Source organism: Austrofundulus limnaeus, unplaced genomic scaffold (assembly GCF_001266775.1).
Source record: "Austrofundulus limnaeus strain Quisiro unplaced genomic scaffold, Austrofundulus_limnaeus-1.0 Scaffold238, whole genome shotgun sequence".
NCBI classification, from domain to species: domain Eukaryota; kingdom Metazoa; phylum Chordata; class Actinopteri; order Cyprinodontiformes; family Rivulidae; genus Austrofundulus; species Austrofundulus limnaeus.
Window position 1 is genome coordinate 463,138 of NW_013952640.1, and position 12,723 is coordinate 475,860.

General features: G+C 38.8%; 1 protein-coding gene across 1 annotated transcript; it reads left to right on the forward strand.

Moving 5' to 3' along the window:
- The first annotated feature begins 765 nt into the window (after positions 1-765).
- On the forward strand, positions 766-10,597 carry arpc2 (actin related protein 2/3 complex, subunit 2). The gene is made up of 10 exons (XM_014020044.1): positions 766-979; positions 2,976-3,010; positions 4,141-4,253; positions 5,204-5,249; positions 5,926-6,112; positions 6,265-6,358; positions 8,294-8,420; positions 8,503-8,603; positions 9,299-9,399; positions 10,059-10,597. The coding sequence occupies exons 1-10, from the start codon at positions 906-908 to the stop codon at positions 10,078-10,080; spliced, it is 900 nt and encodes a 299-aa protein (XP_013875498.1). The 5' UTR covers positions 766-905; the 3' UTR covers positions 10,081-10,597.
- The last annotated feature ends 2,126 nt before the right edge of the window (positions 10,598-12,723 follow it).

Genomic DNA, 12,723 nt, shown 5'->3' on the forward strand with positions numbered 1-12,723 from the left:
TCACACAGCTTAACCAAGAAGTGAGGTTTCCCGTGGACTGTGTTAGTGTTGTGCAACCAATCAGGTGGCATCACAAACCAGGATCCCAGTTTTAAGTTTAATATTTTTTACATCAAACGCCAAATAAAATTATTGTATAAGAAATATGTCAAGTGGGCTGACTTCAACTTATGTTGATTGCTTACTTATCGATTATTTTTGGCACTTGACGATAAATACAATTAATGCTGCTATTTCTGTATGTATTTATGTAATTTATGTAACATAAACTCTGGTTTTATACTTGGTATATCAACACAATTAAAAAATTGATGTATAGCCTGAAGTCTGTTACTTTTGACACAGACTTTTGGAAAAGATATTTTAGGGAAAGCAAATCTTTAGTGATTTAAACTGTGGACGTGCAGGCGTCCAGGGACTCCAGGTGATTAATCATCATATTAATTGTTATTGGCTAAATACCCCAATTAATCTTGATTCATTTTGTCAATTTTGCCCAATCCTAATACATAGGTTTATCAAATATCAAATCTTGATTTAGCTGTATAAAATATAAATGGTAAACTAGCTGAGGTTAGCATTGTCTCATTAGAACTAAGTGAAGGATCGTTTGAGAGCCAGAAGACTTATTTTCTTTTATGGTAAATTAAGCCAAATGATCTGAATCCCGAAAAACAGACAAAATCGACAAAATTTACAACAGGCAATATTTTGGCCACCCAAATCATTTTGGGGTCCTGAGAGTGAAGTACGCGGAAGCTGCAGTCGGAAGGAGCTTCGACGGAAGCGGTCTGGTCTGTCAGGGGAGGGAGAGAAAAAAATTGACAGTATTTAACTCACAGGGGTTAAATTCGCCAAACAGCACCACTCATACCCCCTCTTCCTCGGCACCGGCGTCCGCTGCGATGATCCTGTTAGAAATTAATAACCGCATCATTGAGGAGACGCTGACGTTGAAGTTCGACGGCGCATCCAATGGGTGAGAGACCTGCTAACGCCAGCTAGCTTCCCCCCCACTTTAGCATTTCAACGAAGATGACGGCTGATTTTAAAGCYGTAGCCGATAAAAGTTCACAACGCAGCGCATTCCTGTTTCCCATACACCTGTACGAGTGAGGTATTCCTCGCCGAGTTAGCCGTTTAGCTCGCCGGGGCTGCTTTGCCTGAAGCTGGGGTGTGTCTGCACTGGCCGTGTTGTGTCAAAAACTGTAACCCCGTTCAGGATAACCCCCACCCGGCAATACTCCTATTTCTAATTGAAGATAATAAATCGTTTTATGTAAATTTGCAACCGCTGGCCTTGCAGATATTAAGCAAATTGTTTCAATTATGAAAATACATTGTCAGTAACCCACCAATATCCACATTACATTTATGGCTCAAATGAAGAAGTTCCCCTTTCATTAGGCAGGAAATAAAACAGTTTTCGACACAAGTTTGGTCACTTCTGATAATTCCACGCAGAATAAAGAGCTATTAGAGTGATTTCCTCGATTCTGCACAGCCGTATAGCAGCTCTTGTTTCCAGCTTCCGCATTCCTGTAGTCAGGTCGAGTCAGGTCTTTGTAGGTCCTCCTGCCTCTGCACCAGCTGCTCAGACAAGTCTCTGCAGCATCCAGCTGCAAAGAGCTCATTTACTACAGACATTACATACTAGCACTGAAGTGTTGCACAGTACATTATAAAGTACTATTTACTGAAAGCTTTAGGAGATTGAATTGTTAGGAAACATATGACAGCATTAGCTTGCAGTCTAGTAAATCTACTCTCCTGGTATAGCGTGTATAGATTATTTTATGAGTATGAAACATCAAGTGTTTAAAAAGTCTATCAATTATGGCTTTAAACTGAATATATTTTATGGGAAAGCTACAAAAATAATAGTAATAATAATCCAAATCAGGCTTCAGACATTTACTGATTGTAAATGTTTAAGCTGATGATTGTTGAATTTATCTTTAGGGAAGTTAACACAAGTTATAGATTCCTATCAGTATTCTAAGAACATTTTTCACATATTACAAGGCATTTTTCCTCATACCTTTGAGGCATTTCGCTTCTACAATTGAAGCATTTCCCCTTTTGACGTGATGTATTGGTTTTTGCTGCAAAAGACAACATTTCCTTTCTCACATATGACACATATGAAGTAAAACAGGCAGGTTTTTTTAACATTAATAGTCATAAAGTAGAAAATAAAATGTATTGAATTATATTTGACAAGCATGTTCTTTACAATAAAAAAAGAATTTTTTCTTTCACCTCTAATCTCTATATTATTACAGCCTTTCCCTTGTTGTTCAAGTGTAGCTCTCCCACCTTTCAACAGACCATGGCACGTAACAAATTAATAAACATCTGCAAGTGTTTGCACATCACTAATTCACTGTGGCAGTGAGAGAAACCGAAGCAACACGGTGTTACCCAGACCTTCCAGAACTTTTGTGTCTGAAGTTTATCATTGGAGCGTCATCACTGGTGCACAGACAGGTCTGACCTGTGTGTGTGTGTGAGACCAAACACCTGCTATCAGAGAGCGAGTGCACATGGGGAAAAAGCCCACAGGCCACTCAGAACCAAGAAAGATGTCTGTGTTTTGTTTTGTTTTTGATTGTGTTCTTTTGTTAAGCCCACAAATCACTGAGCAGACTGAAGCCGCTGCAGTGAGAAAAGCTGCGCAATAAGTAAATAAATCAGTCAAGTTATAAAACAAATTTTTACTTATTTTGTGGATATTAGAAAAACTAAATCRTAGTTAAAGTAACTAACGTTAAAAGTGTTACTTTCATTAGTACTAAAATTCTTTGTCTTGTTAACAAAGCATTACTATTGTTTAATTGACTACCATACACCAGCTGTATAAAGGGTCATTTCAGGTTTTTTTGTACCTGTGGAGCTAAAGTTCATCATGTCATTTACAAATAGGTCAGTGGTGCTAACAGATTATGATTAATTCAATTATTTTTCCTTTGCAGAACCAAACCAGAGGCTGTCGAAGTGACGTTTGCAGGTAAGCACCTTCTGATTTTACTGTGAAAAACATGTTTGCATCTCATCTTTTTAGCATTGAAATTCACACGTTTTTAATACTTCAGTGCTATCTTCAGCAGAGCAGCTGTGTAATTATCAATCTGCTATTTTAGGTTATAAAGTCATGAAAATGAAACCCAAAATCTGTCGGTGTGATCTAATTTAAGAATTACAACAAGTTTATTTGTGAAAAAAAAAGGCTTTTCTGCAGTCTTTGGTGAAGGAATTTATTTTTTTATTGGAATAATAAATGTAAAGGTTTTATTTTTGGAAGGTTTGTTTCGTGTTTACAAAACAATTATAAAAGCTACACTTTAGTGCAGTGGTTCCCAAACTTTTTACTGACCCACAAAATATCCATGGCCAAAACTTGTGACCCCAAATATTACTGGTCTGAGTACATGAACTTCATTAATAACCTTAAAAACACAGGCTTTTTGACAATCTGAACAGCTTGTACACAAATATAAATATTATTTTTTACTTATTTTGTGTTTTTGTAATAATTATAGGGAACATATTACATCAGCAATTATTTTATTACCCTTTAAATTGATTTCTGGAGATTATCCAAGGTGCTTCATGACCCATAATTGGGTCCCAAGCCCAACTTTGGGAACCAAAGTGCAGTGGTTCCCAAACTTTTCAGCTTTTGACCCACAAAATAACAGTAGCAGAGAYCTGTGCCCCCAACTATTTTTGGAGGATAAACATTTGTATCAGGTCAACAAAACATGGGCATAGTAACAATATTTTTATACTACATTTATCCATTTTAAATAGACTAACCTCACTCCTTTGTRACAACKAAGGCAAAAATGTAATTAATTCAGAAAATMTTTTCAGGACCCCACCTTGATGTTTMGGGACCCCACTTTGGGTCCCGACCCCAACTTTGGGAAACACAGCTTTAGTGTAACATTGCAGCCAAGTACAAGCAGAAACAAATGTTTGCAATTACATTAAATGTATTTAGTCTCTCATCAGTCATTTCCTATTATCCACTTGGCTAAGACAGTATTTCCTATTGTCCAAATACAAAATGTGTCAAAAAAACACAAGAACCCTTTCACGGCCAGCAGGTGCTCATTTTGTTTCTCTGTCCTGCAGATTTTGATGGCGTCTTGTACCACATCTCCAACCCCAACGGGGACAAGACCAAAGTGATGATCAGCATCTCCCTGAAGTTCTACAAGGAGCTGCAGGAGCACGGAGCTGACGAGGTGAAACAAACGTTAAAAAAAAGAGAGATTTCAAAACGTAGAAATGTATGACATTTTTGTGTAAGGATAAATCGTGTAGGGAACTCTTTAAGTGCAACAAATACTGTCACTGTGTGAGTGCTGAGTGCTGTAAAAACTGACAAATGTTGAAGTAATGATTTAGGAAGCAAAGAGGTCATCTCTGCGCTCGCAGCACACACCTACAGTGGCAGCGCTCTGTTGCCATGTAAGGAAGAAAGCAGCTGCTGCGGCTGCAGGCTGAAACAGGAAGTGAGCTCGAGTGACTCACCCCAGGCAAGGAAGTGCCGACTGCGAGCAAGCAGCAGASAGACAGACGTTTTTTTTGTTTTTTTTCCCCAATGTCTTGGCAGCCGCTCAGACACCCCCCCCACCACCACCACCCCTCGCTCCTTTGAGCTCAGAAGTATGGGGATGAGTGACAGGTTTACCAGTTCAGTCACTCTGCGTGTCAGGGAAGTGAGTCGCAGGGGGCGTTTCTCACACACTCTCATCTGGTTTTCATTAGAAATGTTCGCAGCTCTGAAATTTTGACAGAAAAAATGAGGAAGYCTGGACAAACAGTTTTATAGTACGTTATCGTCATTCCTAACTGGCGTCTGATAGTGACAGCGACCAGTCTCTCAGTTACCTCCTGTACATTCCTGCCCTTTTACTGTACAGCCCTGTGTTTACCTGCACTGATCTTATCACTGTTGGGCTGTTTATTACACCTCCTCCTCCATCTTGTGATTTCACACAAGCTGCGAAGATCTGTCAAGCCTTGTGCCTCATAAAAACCTAAATATGGCTCTGAGCCGCACAAACGGCGTCAACTCTACCACAATTTAGACACTTTTTTTATTCCCCACTTCCAAACTCTGATTGTCTTCTTGACCTGTGTTTTGTTCTTTCTGTGAAAACCACACAAACAAGTGTTTGTTTAATTACAGCTGCTCAAGAGGGCCTATGGGAACTTCTTGGTTCCACCAGAGGCTGGTAAGTTTTGTTACTGAGCTTATTTTAGAATGACACAAACTGAAACGTAGTAATTCTTCTTTTTTGTTTGTTTGTTGGCGGTTTTGTTATTTACGTCATGAGTGTCAGTTTCTTTTAAGCTTGCATCAATCTGCTACCTACAGTACTGAGCTATTTTTTATAATGTTTAGATTTTGKGGTCTATCTTTGGACTTTGATCCTTTTTTAACCCATTTACAATCCAGTATCTGTCCCTGTACATTTGGGATGTCAAATTCAATAAAATGCTGAGGTGGGCCACATTTGGCCCACAGACCTTTAGTTTGACATGTGCTGCACGTAYTTATAGAGCTGATTTTGCAGATGCAGACTTAATAAAACATACCTGAAGTCTAAATGTAAACCAATGTTTTCTACTCATGAGGCAGCTGATAAAGTCCTGTACATGCCTGTAAACAGCCAGGTCTCTACTTCATAGTGGGGACGCCTACATAAGTGAGGAACTCTTGCTAAAACCTAAAATTATGTGATTTTTCTATAAAGTTGTAGTTCTTTTGCATCACTAACATTTAACGTCGGCTTTTATGAACTCATTCTACCAGGTCATCATACTTCATGCTTATTTAATTAGACGACCATAATTAAAAGTTGAACTGCAGTCCACTCAGGGATGTTTTTTATTGTTTCTTCCTTTCAGGCTACAACGTGTCTCTGCTCTACGACCTGGAGGCCCTACCAGCCAACAAAGATGAGGTGATCCACCAGGCAGGCATGCTCAAGAGGAACTGCTTCGCCTCGGTGTTTGAAAAGTACTTCAAGTTCCAGGAGGAAGGCAAAGAGGGCGAGAAGAGGGCCGTGGTCCACTACAGAGATGATGAGTCAATGTAGGTTCAAAAAAGATTTGAGTATCGAGCGTTTGTGTGTTCTTGTTTTATAGCTGGTGTTTTTCTTATCAGTTTGAGTCCAATCCCTTCCTGGGTTTTGGATGTTTTTCTCCTCTAGTTTTAATTTCCCTGTCATCTTTTTGCCTTCTCAGGTACGTGGAGGCCAAGAAAGACAGAGTGACGGTGGTTTTCAGCACGGTGTTTAAAGACGACGATGACGTCATCATTGGCAAAGTCTTCATGCAGGTGAGCGAGGCGACCCAAGATCTACTTCCATACTGGCTTCATTAAGATTTTCAAGTCGCAGCACTTACTCTTTCCCACATTGGTCCTTTTCTCTTTAAAAGTTTGACTTGAAAGTAACAAGATGTCATAGTTTCACATTTCACAGTCCAGTGAAATTGGACAGTAAATTGAATACGCAAATCCCCGGGAGGCATAAATTTGTCTTAACAGCTCATTTTGCCATAAATTATTGACTTGATGTGTGAAGATTACGTCATTTTTGTTACCCTTTATRTCAAACCAAGGATTAARTCTCAAGGTAGTGTTGTGAAATATACCCAGCTAAAGTGCAATGTTTAAGAAATTTGTTAAAATATGAGGAATAAATAAATACCTTATCCGCTAATCACTCAAATCTCTTGAAGGAAATGTTTGAAATATAATCCTAAATAATATTTTAAAGCACTTTTCTGAGCAGTACCAACAACTGATGATTTAGAGCAAAATAAAAAAAGCTCCAAATGTTTGTTGTTCCCTTCTCGCTAGCACAACTATTTTCATTACCAGCTGAGAAATCCCAATGCTCAAATATAGTTTGAGTTTCTTTTTTAAATAGCATCAAGAAATCCTATTTAGAATACAGAAAAAATAAAATTCAGACCAATTTTCTTGGGGTCTTCCCAGTTAGCAAAACGATTTGGTGGTCTTCTCCAACCTCTCATGATACCAGGATTGCCCAGGGATCAAAATGTATGTTTAAAAAAACAGAAAGTTGAAAACAGGTTTAATTAGTTTGACCAAATATGACTTAACACCCGATTTGATGTAATGTGTTGTTTAAAACATGATGCTCCACCTCATTTTAAACTAGGTTAAATTAAATAAAAATGTTCTTTTCTTGTAAAATATATGGCTGCAGAGTGTTTACAGCAGCCATTTGAGCATTTTCAATATGTTTCAGACTAATGTTTTTTGTCCTTGGGTGTCCTGAAAGGCACTTTATAAATAAAATGTATTATTAAATGCATCAAACTGAACCATTGTAGGAGAATAATAGTCTGTCATAACAAATCAAGTGCAGAACAAAATATTAAAGTTGATGAGCCAAGTTGAAACTTATTTTAATGTATTGCTTCTTCTTGCACAGCTTTTAATCAAATTTCATTTTATTTCACTTTCATGTCAGAATAATGGAAAGATTGCCTTTTAATTACTCTGTAGAATGAAATTTAGGGCTAGTTAAGCTGTTGGTAGAAATCAGGTAAATAAAAAGGTTTTTTAACCTTGCTTTTTGCTGGAAAATGGTGCATAACCCACTAGTTTTCTTTGTTAGTTGAATAGCAACCAAGCCAACACAATTGTATGGTATTTGTTTGCTAATTGTAGTAACAAGTGACTAAGTTATCATTAAGGTAAAACTGATTCAATTAGTTTTATTTTAAAGCTGATTTGTTTGCTGTTAAACACATTTTTACTAAGCTAACTATTATTAAAAGCACTGCTTTTAGACAGACAATTGATCCCAATATGTTGGTGTATTCAAACTTACTTCAGACTAACTTAACTTGGAACTTTCTTTATGCATCATGTATGCAGTGTTTCCCAAAGTTGGGGTCGGGACCCACAGTGGGGTCCTGAAACATCAAGGTGGGGTCCTGAAAACATTTTCTGAATTAATTACACTAAAAAATGACAACTAGCAGCAGTTTTTTTTGCCTTTGTTGTTACAAAAGAACGATTAGTGTACTTAAAATGGACAAAAATAATGTGATAAATAATGTTGCTATGCTCTTGTTTATTTGACGTGAAAATAATGTTTATCAAGCAAACACAGCTGGGGGCACAGGTTTCTGCTGCTGGGATTTTGTGGGTCAAAAGCTGAAAAGTTTGWGAACCACTGATGTAATGTGTCCCTAATGAATCGAAGCTTTAAAATAGTGCCTTTCTTGCGTTTAGGAGTTTAAAGAGGGTCGGCGAGCCAGCCACACGGCCCCCCAGGTGCTGTTCAGCCACAGGGAGCCGCCCCTGGAGCTGAAGGACACGGACGCCGCCATCGGGGACAACATCGGATACATCACCTTCGGTCAGTACCGCCATAATCTTTGCCCTTAATCTGACCTCACCCCACATTCAGACGTTTAATTTGGCATTCTGTCCATTTGAAGTGCTGTTTCCTCGTCACACCAATGCCAATGCCAGAGACAACACCATCAACCTCATCCACACCTTCAGGGACTACCTGCACTACCACATAAAGTGCTCTAAGGTGAGTTACTTCCCACCACGTTCGAAAATCTAAATCACACACTTTGAAACGAGGTTGCAATGATTTGCAAACACTTTAAATATTCCCACTTAGCAGTTATGGCTTTTAGACGTGTAGTCAAATGTTCTGTTATTGATGTCTACACTCCAAAATGTGCCACCTGCTCTTATTTGTAAGCAAAATCAAACACTTGAGCCCAGGAATGTTTTGGCTGCAGTTCATGACACAGCTGAGTGAAAATGAAAGAGGAATCTGTCAAAGTAAATCTAGTTTTAAAGGGCCACAAGTTTTTTCTGCTCTTCAGTGGCTTGTTGAATAAAGGTCCAACAACGGTTACATTTAAAGGACTTGTCACGCTCAGTGATCAGACTGGTTTTTGAACTGCCTTTGACCACAATTAAGGTGTTTTATGTAGTAAATTACATTCAGAGGTATGTAATGAATAGGAAAAGAAGTGATTGTTGGTTGTTTTACCTGAGAGTGAACATAAGATTTATGAGCTGCTGTAAGTGAAGGCTATCTCGTACCATCTCTGTAGCTCACTGTTCCAAACACATTTCAAAACTAAAATGTCTCTGTTGTTGGTTTGAAACCTTGCCAGTGGCACAAATGAGCTAAAAGCCTCCTGCTATCTGTAAATCTTGAGAGTTTTGATCAGATCTTATTTTTCAGTGGAATCTCCTCCTTGTTCCCAGGCCTACATTCACACACGTATGAGAGCCAAGACGTCAGATTTCCTCAAGGTGCTGAACCGCGCGCGGCCCGACGCCGAGAAGAAGGAGATGAAGACCATTTCGTAAGTAGCCTCTTGTTTTCTCACCAACTCGGCAGCGCAGATCAGAGGTTCTAATCCAAACCACAACAAAACAATGTGGCTTCAGGTCTTTGTTTACTCGTGTTGACCTTATTTTCATTGAACATTTTGACTTCATGTACAAACACCTGTGCATGAATGACAAACATTATCCCCTGAAAGGAGCTTTCTGTTTGAAAGGTAACCAGATTCAGACTTGAGATACATTATCTCTACATCTTTCAGAGCTTTGTTTTATTTTCCAGGTGTGTTGAAAATGAGTCAGAACTGAGCTTTTCCAGCTAAACCCAATAAAGAGTCGTTTAAAAACCCACCCTGTTGGACTACACGTTCCGTGGGCATTGTGTAACTGAAGGAAGCAGCTCTTTGAGTAGTTTTCTCGTGAATTCTTTAAAACGCGTGATACCAGAAACTCAGGTGTATAAAATGGAAATGAAACTCATCAATCACAGAACAATCAGAAAAACGATAGATGAAAACATACCACAGTTGCTGGATCATTATCTGTTCAGTTGTCTTCATCAGCAGAAGGGATTTTTCTGGTTTCCTTCCTGCAGAATGTTTCCTCATGACAAATCTAGAAAGCGTGGATATTTTCATGTTGAAACAAAGATTTATTTTTATTTATTAATTTTTTTCAGTGGAAAGACATTCTCTCGTTGAGGTCGAACCATTGCTCAAGAGATCCAAACTCCGGTGGAAACGCTCGAAATGCGCCACTAATAAACTCAACGCCACATCGGACAGGACTTCAGGGCACCCCTCACCCAGCCTCCCAAAATAAAAGAAATTGTGTCCAGCTTTTTCTGTTTTTGTTTCATTTTTTTTCCTTTTTTTTATTTTATTTTGTTTTATTTTGTTTTTAATTTTCGGTTTTGGATGAGGATTAAAGTCTACATTGGGAAAGCCAAGGCTAATGATAAATGACAAAAAAGGGCATTCCTTGCTTTGCATCGTTAAAGAGAATTATCAGTCCTATATAAATATATATATATATATGAACAAAATGAATAAAATTTTTGATACGATATTTTACTCCATTTGGTACTCTTGCTTGCCCCTCAGCCCTTGCCTTGCATTATCCGTGTACTGGATGATTTCAGTTCCCTTCCTCTCTGTGCTTTCATGTTGTCTGTACCATCATTTGAAAAAAAAAAATGAATAAACACTTTAAAAATTGTTTTTGTTTAAATCCAAAATTCAGGTTTGGCTTTTGCACCATCTTGTCTTTTTTTTAAGGCAAAATATTTTATCTACTGAACTAAGTCTTTTTGATCTGTTGAACAGATTGTGAGTAACGTGAAGCCAAAAAAAGCAGCAGCTTCTCTAAGAAGAAATAAACAGCTTTTGAATTCTGAACAAAGGAAACTGATGTGAAGAATTTAGCTGACATGAAAGGGATTAAAGTGTGCCACAAAGGAAGTCTCATCACTGGTTTCTGATGAAAGGCGTTTGCCAAGTTTATGCAAATGCTGAGAATGGTTTTAACAAACCCACCTTTCTCGTGAAGGCTGTTTTTTTATGGCATGTTTGAGATGAAAAGCCTGATGGAGAGCAGGTGCTCACCTGAAGTGGACGCTGATTGGTCCAGGCCACGAGTTGAAAGACAGATTTTACAGAGATCTGTAGAAACTTGAAGCACTGCGTAAACCTGCCATCTTCATCCCTGCCTTGATGTCTTCTGGCCTGTAATACTGACCCCCACTCCACTCGTCCTTGGAAAAAAAAAAAGTCTTTTCGTATTTTTTTTTATGTTGTTTAATCAGATTAAACTGAAAATTTGTGGTGTTCTAAGCTTTTAAAACGGTAGTGGGCTGAACTTGCACTAATCACTCTTCCTCCCCTCCCTCCTGAGGGTCATTAAGGTTTTTGTCAAACTGGTCCACACGCAGTGGAGTGCGAATAGGATCAGATTCAAAAAGTTGGAAGTTGAGACCTGACCAATTGAAGCATTGCGCACAGTGGGCAGAGCTTGTGCTTCGTCTCGTCGTGTGCCGTATTCGCCTTCGCATTTGTGGCACCGCTGCATTTATCTACTTTGACCATGACCAAAATACACAAGGTTGATGCCAAGATTGAAATGTGATGAATAAAGTCTGGTGTTTTTTACTCTTAAGTAGCATATTTATGTCATCAGCTGTTAATGCTGTAATTGGCCCCTCTGATAAATCATTTTAAGTAGACAACTCCTCCCACCAGCACCTTTTTCTTTCTTTTAGGCCTACAAGGAAAACAACTTCCTCCCGCCTTTTTCATTTACGAGGAAAACAACATCATCCTCACTTTTCATCACTTCTAGCTGGAGATGCTATGACTGATAAATCGTTCAGAGCTTTGATCGACCGTGTGGAGGAATCTTAGCCTGCTCTTTCTTTACATTAGGTCATGGAGGTTTGCCATTGTTGGCTTCTACACAGCTTTAAGGCCCGGCCACTGCATTTCAATTAGACGTGGGTCTGGACTTCAACTGGGCCATTGGATTAAAAAAAAWTTTTGTCAGCCGTTCAGCTGTAGATTATCTGTTGTGTTTGGGATTGCTCAGTCAGACACCCTCACATTTGACACTAGTTCTTTGGTCTACTCAGGAGTTGTTGGTTGACTCGACTGCAAGTTCTTGTGGTTCCAAAACAACTCTAAATCACCCTTCACCGCCATTGCTTGGTGTTTTACGCTCAGTTGCCTTTGGAAGTCAAAACATTTACTGTAACTAGGTGCYAGCTGGTAAGCCTGTAGGACGGGTCAGTTGTTTTGCTCAGTAAACAGGCTAATATTAGCAATACACGTTAACAACATTACTGAGCATTCAAACTGTGTGGAAACATTTTTCCAAATAAATGAAGTTGGTAAAAAAAATTCTGACTGTCACAACTGTATGAAGCAGATATTTTGGATTTGGGTTAGAGCTGGTCCCTGACATTCTTCGACAAAATTCAGATATTRGAAGGCATTCCAGTTACTTGGACATGGGATTTTTTGAGTACAAATGAAACACACTATTATTAGGAAGTGTTTGTTCCAACCAAGAAGGTTCTATAGAACAGCTGTAGTGCGCAGAAACCATGTGACCATGTGACTGGTGAAGCTAATGGCTATCGCTAAACGGTCAAGACAAGGGCATAATCACCATCTTAAAGGTGGGGGGACACATTTTTAAAGGTCTTTTTTTCTGCTTCAGTTGACCACCCGGTGCCTATGGTGGTTACGCCCACGGTCAAGAGTCTGGATTTCCCATTACTGTACATGTTGACAACAGAGCAGAAAAAAAGGACTGACAATGTAGAAATCATAAAAACTATTAAAAATAAT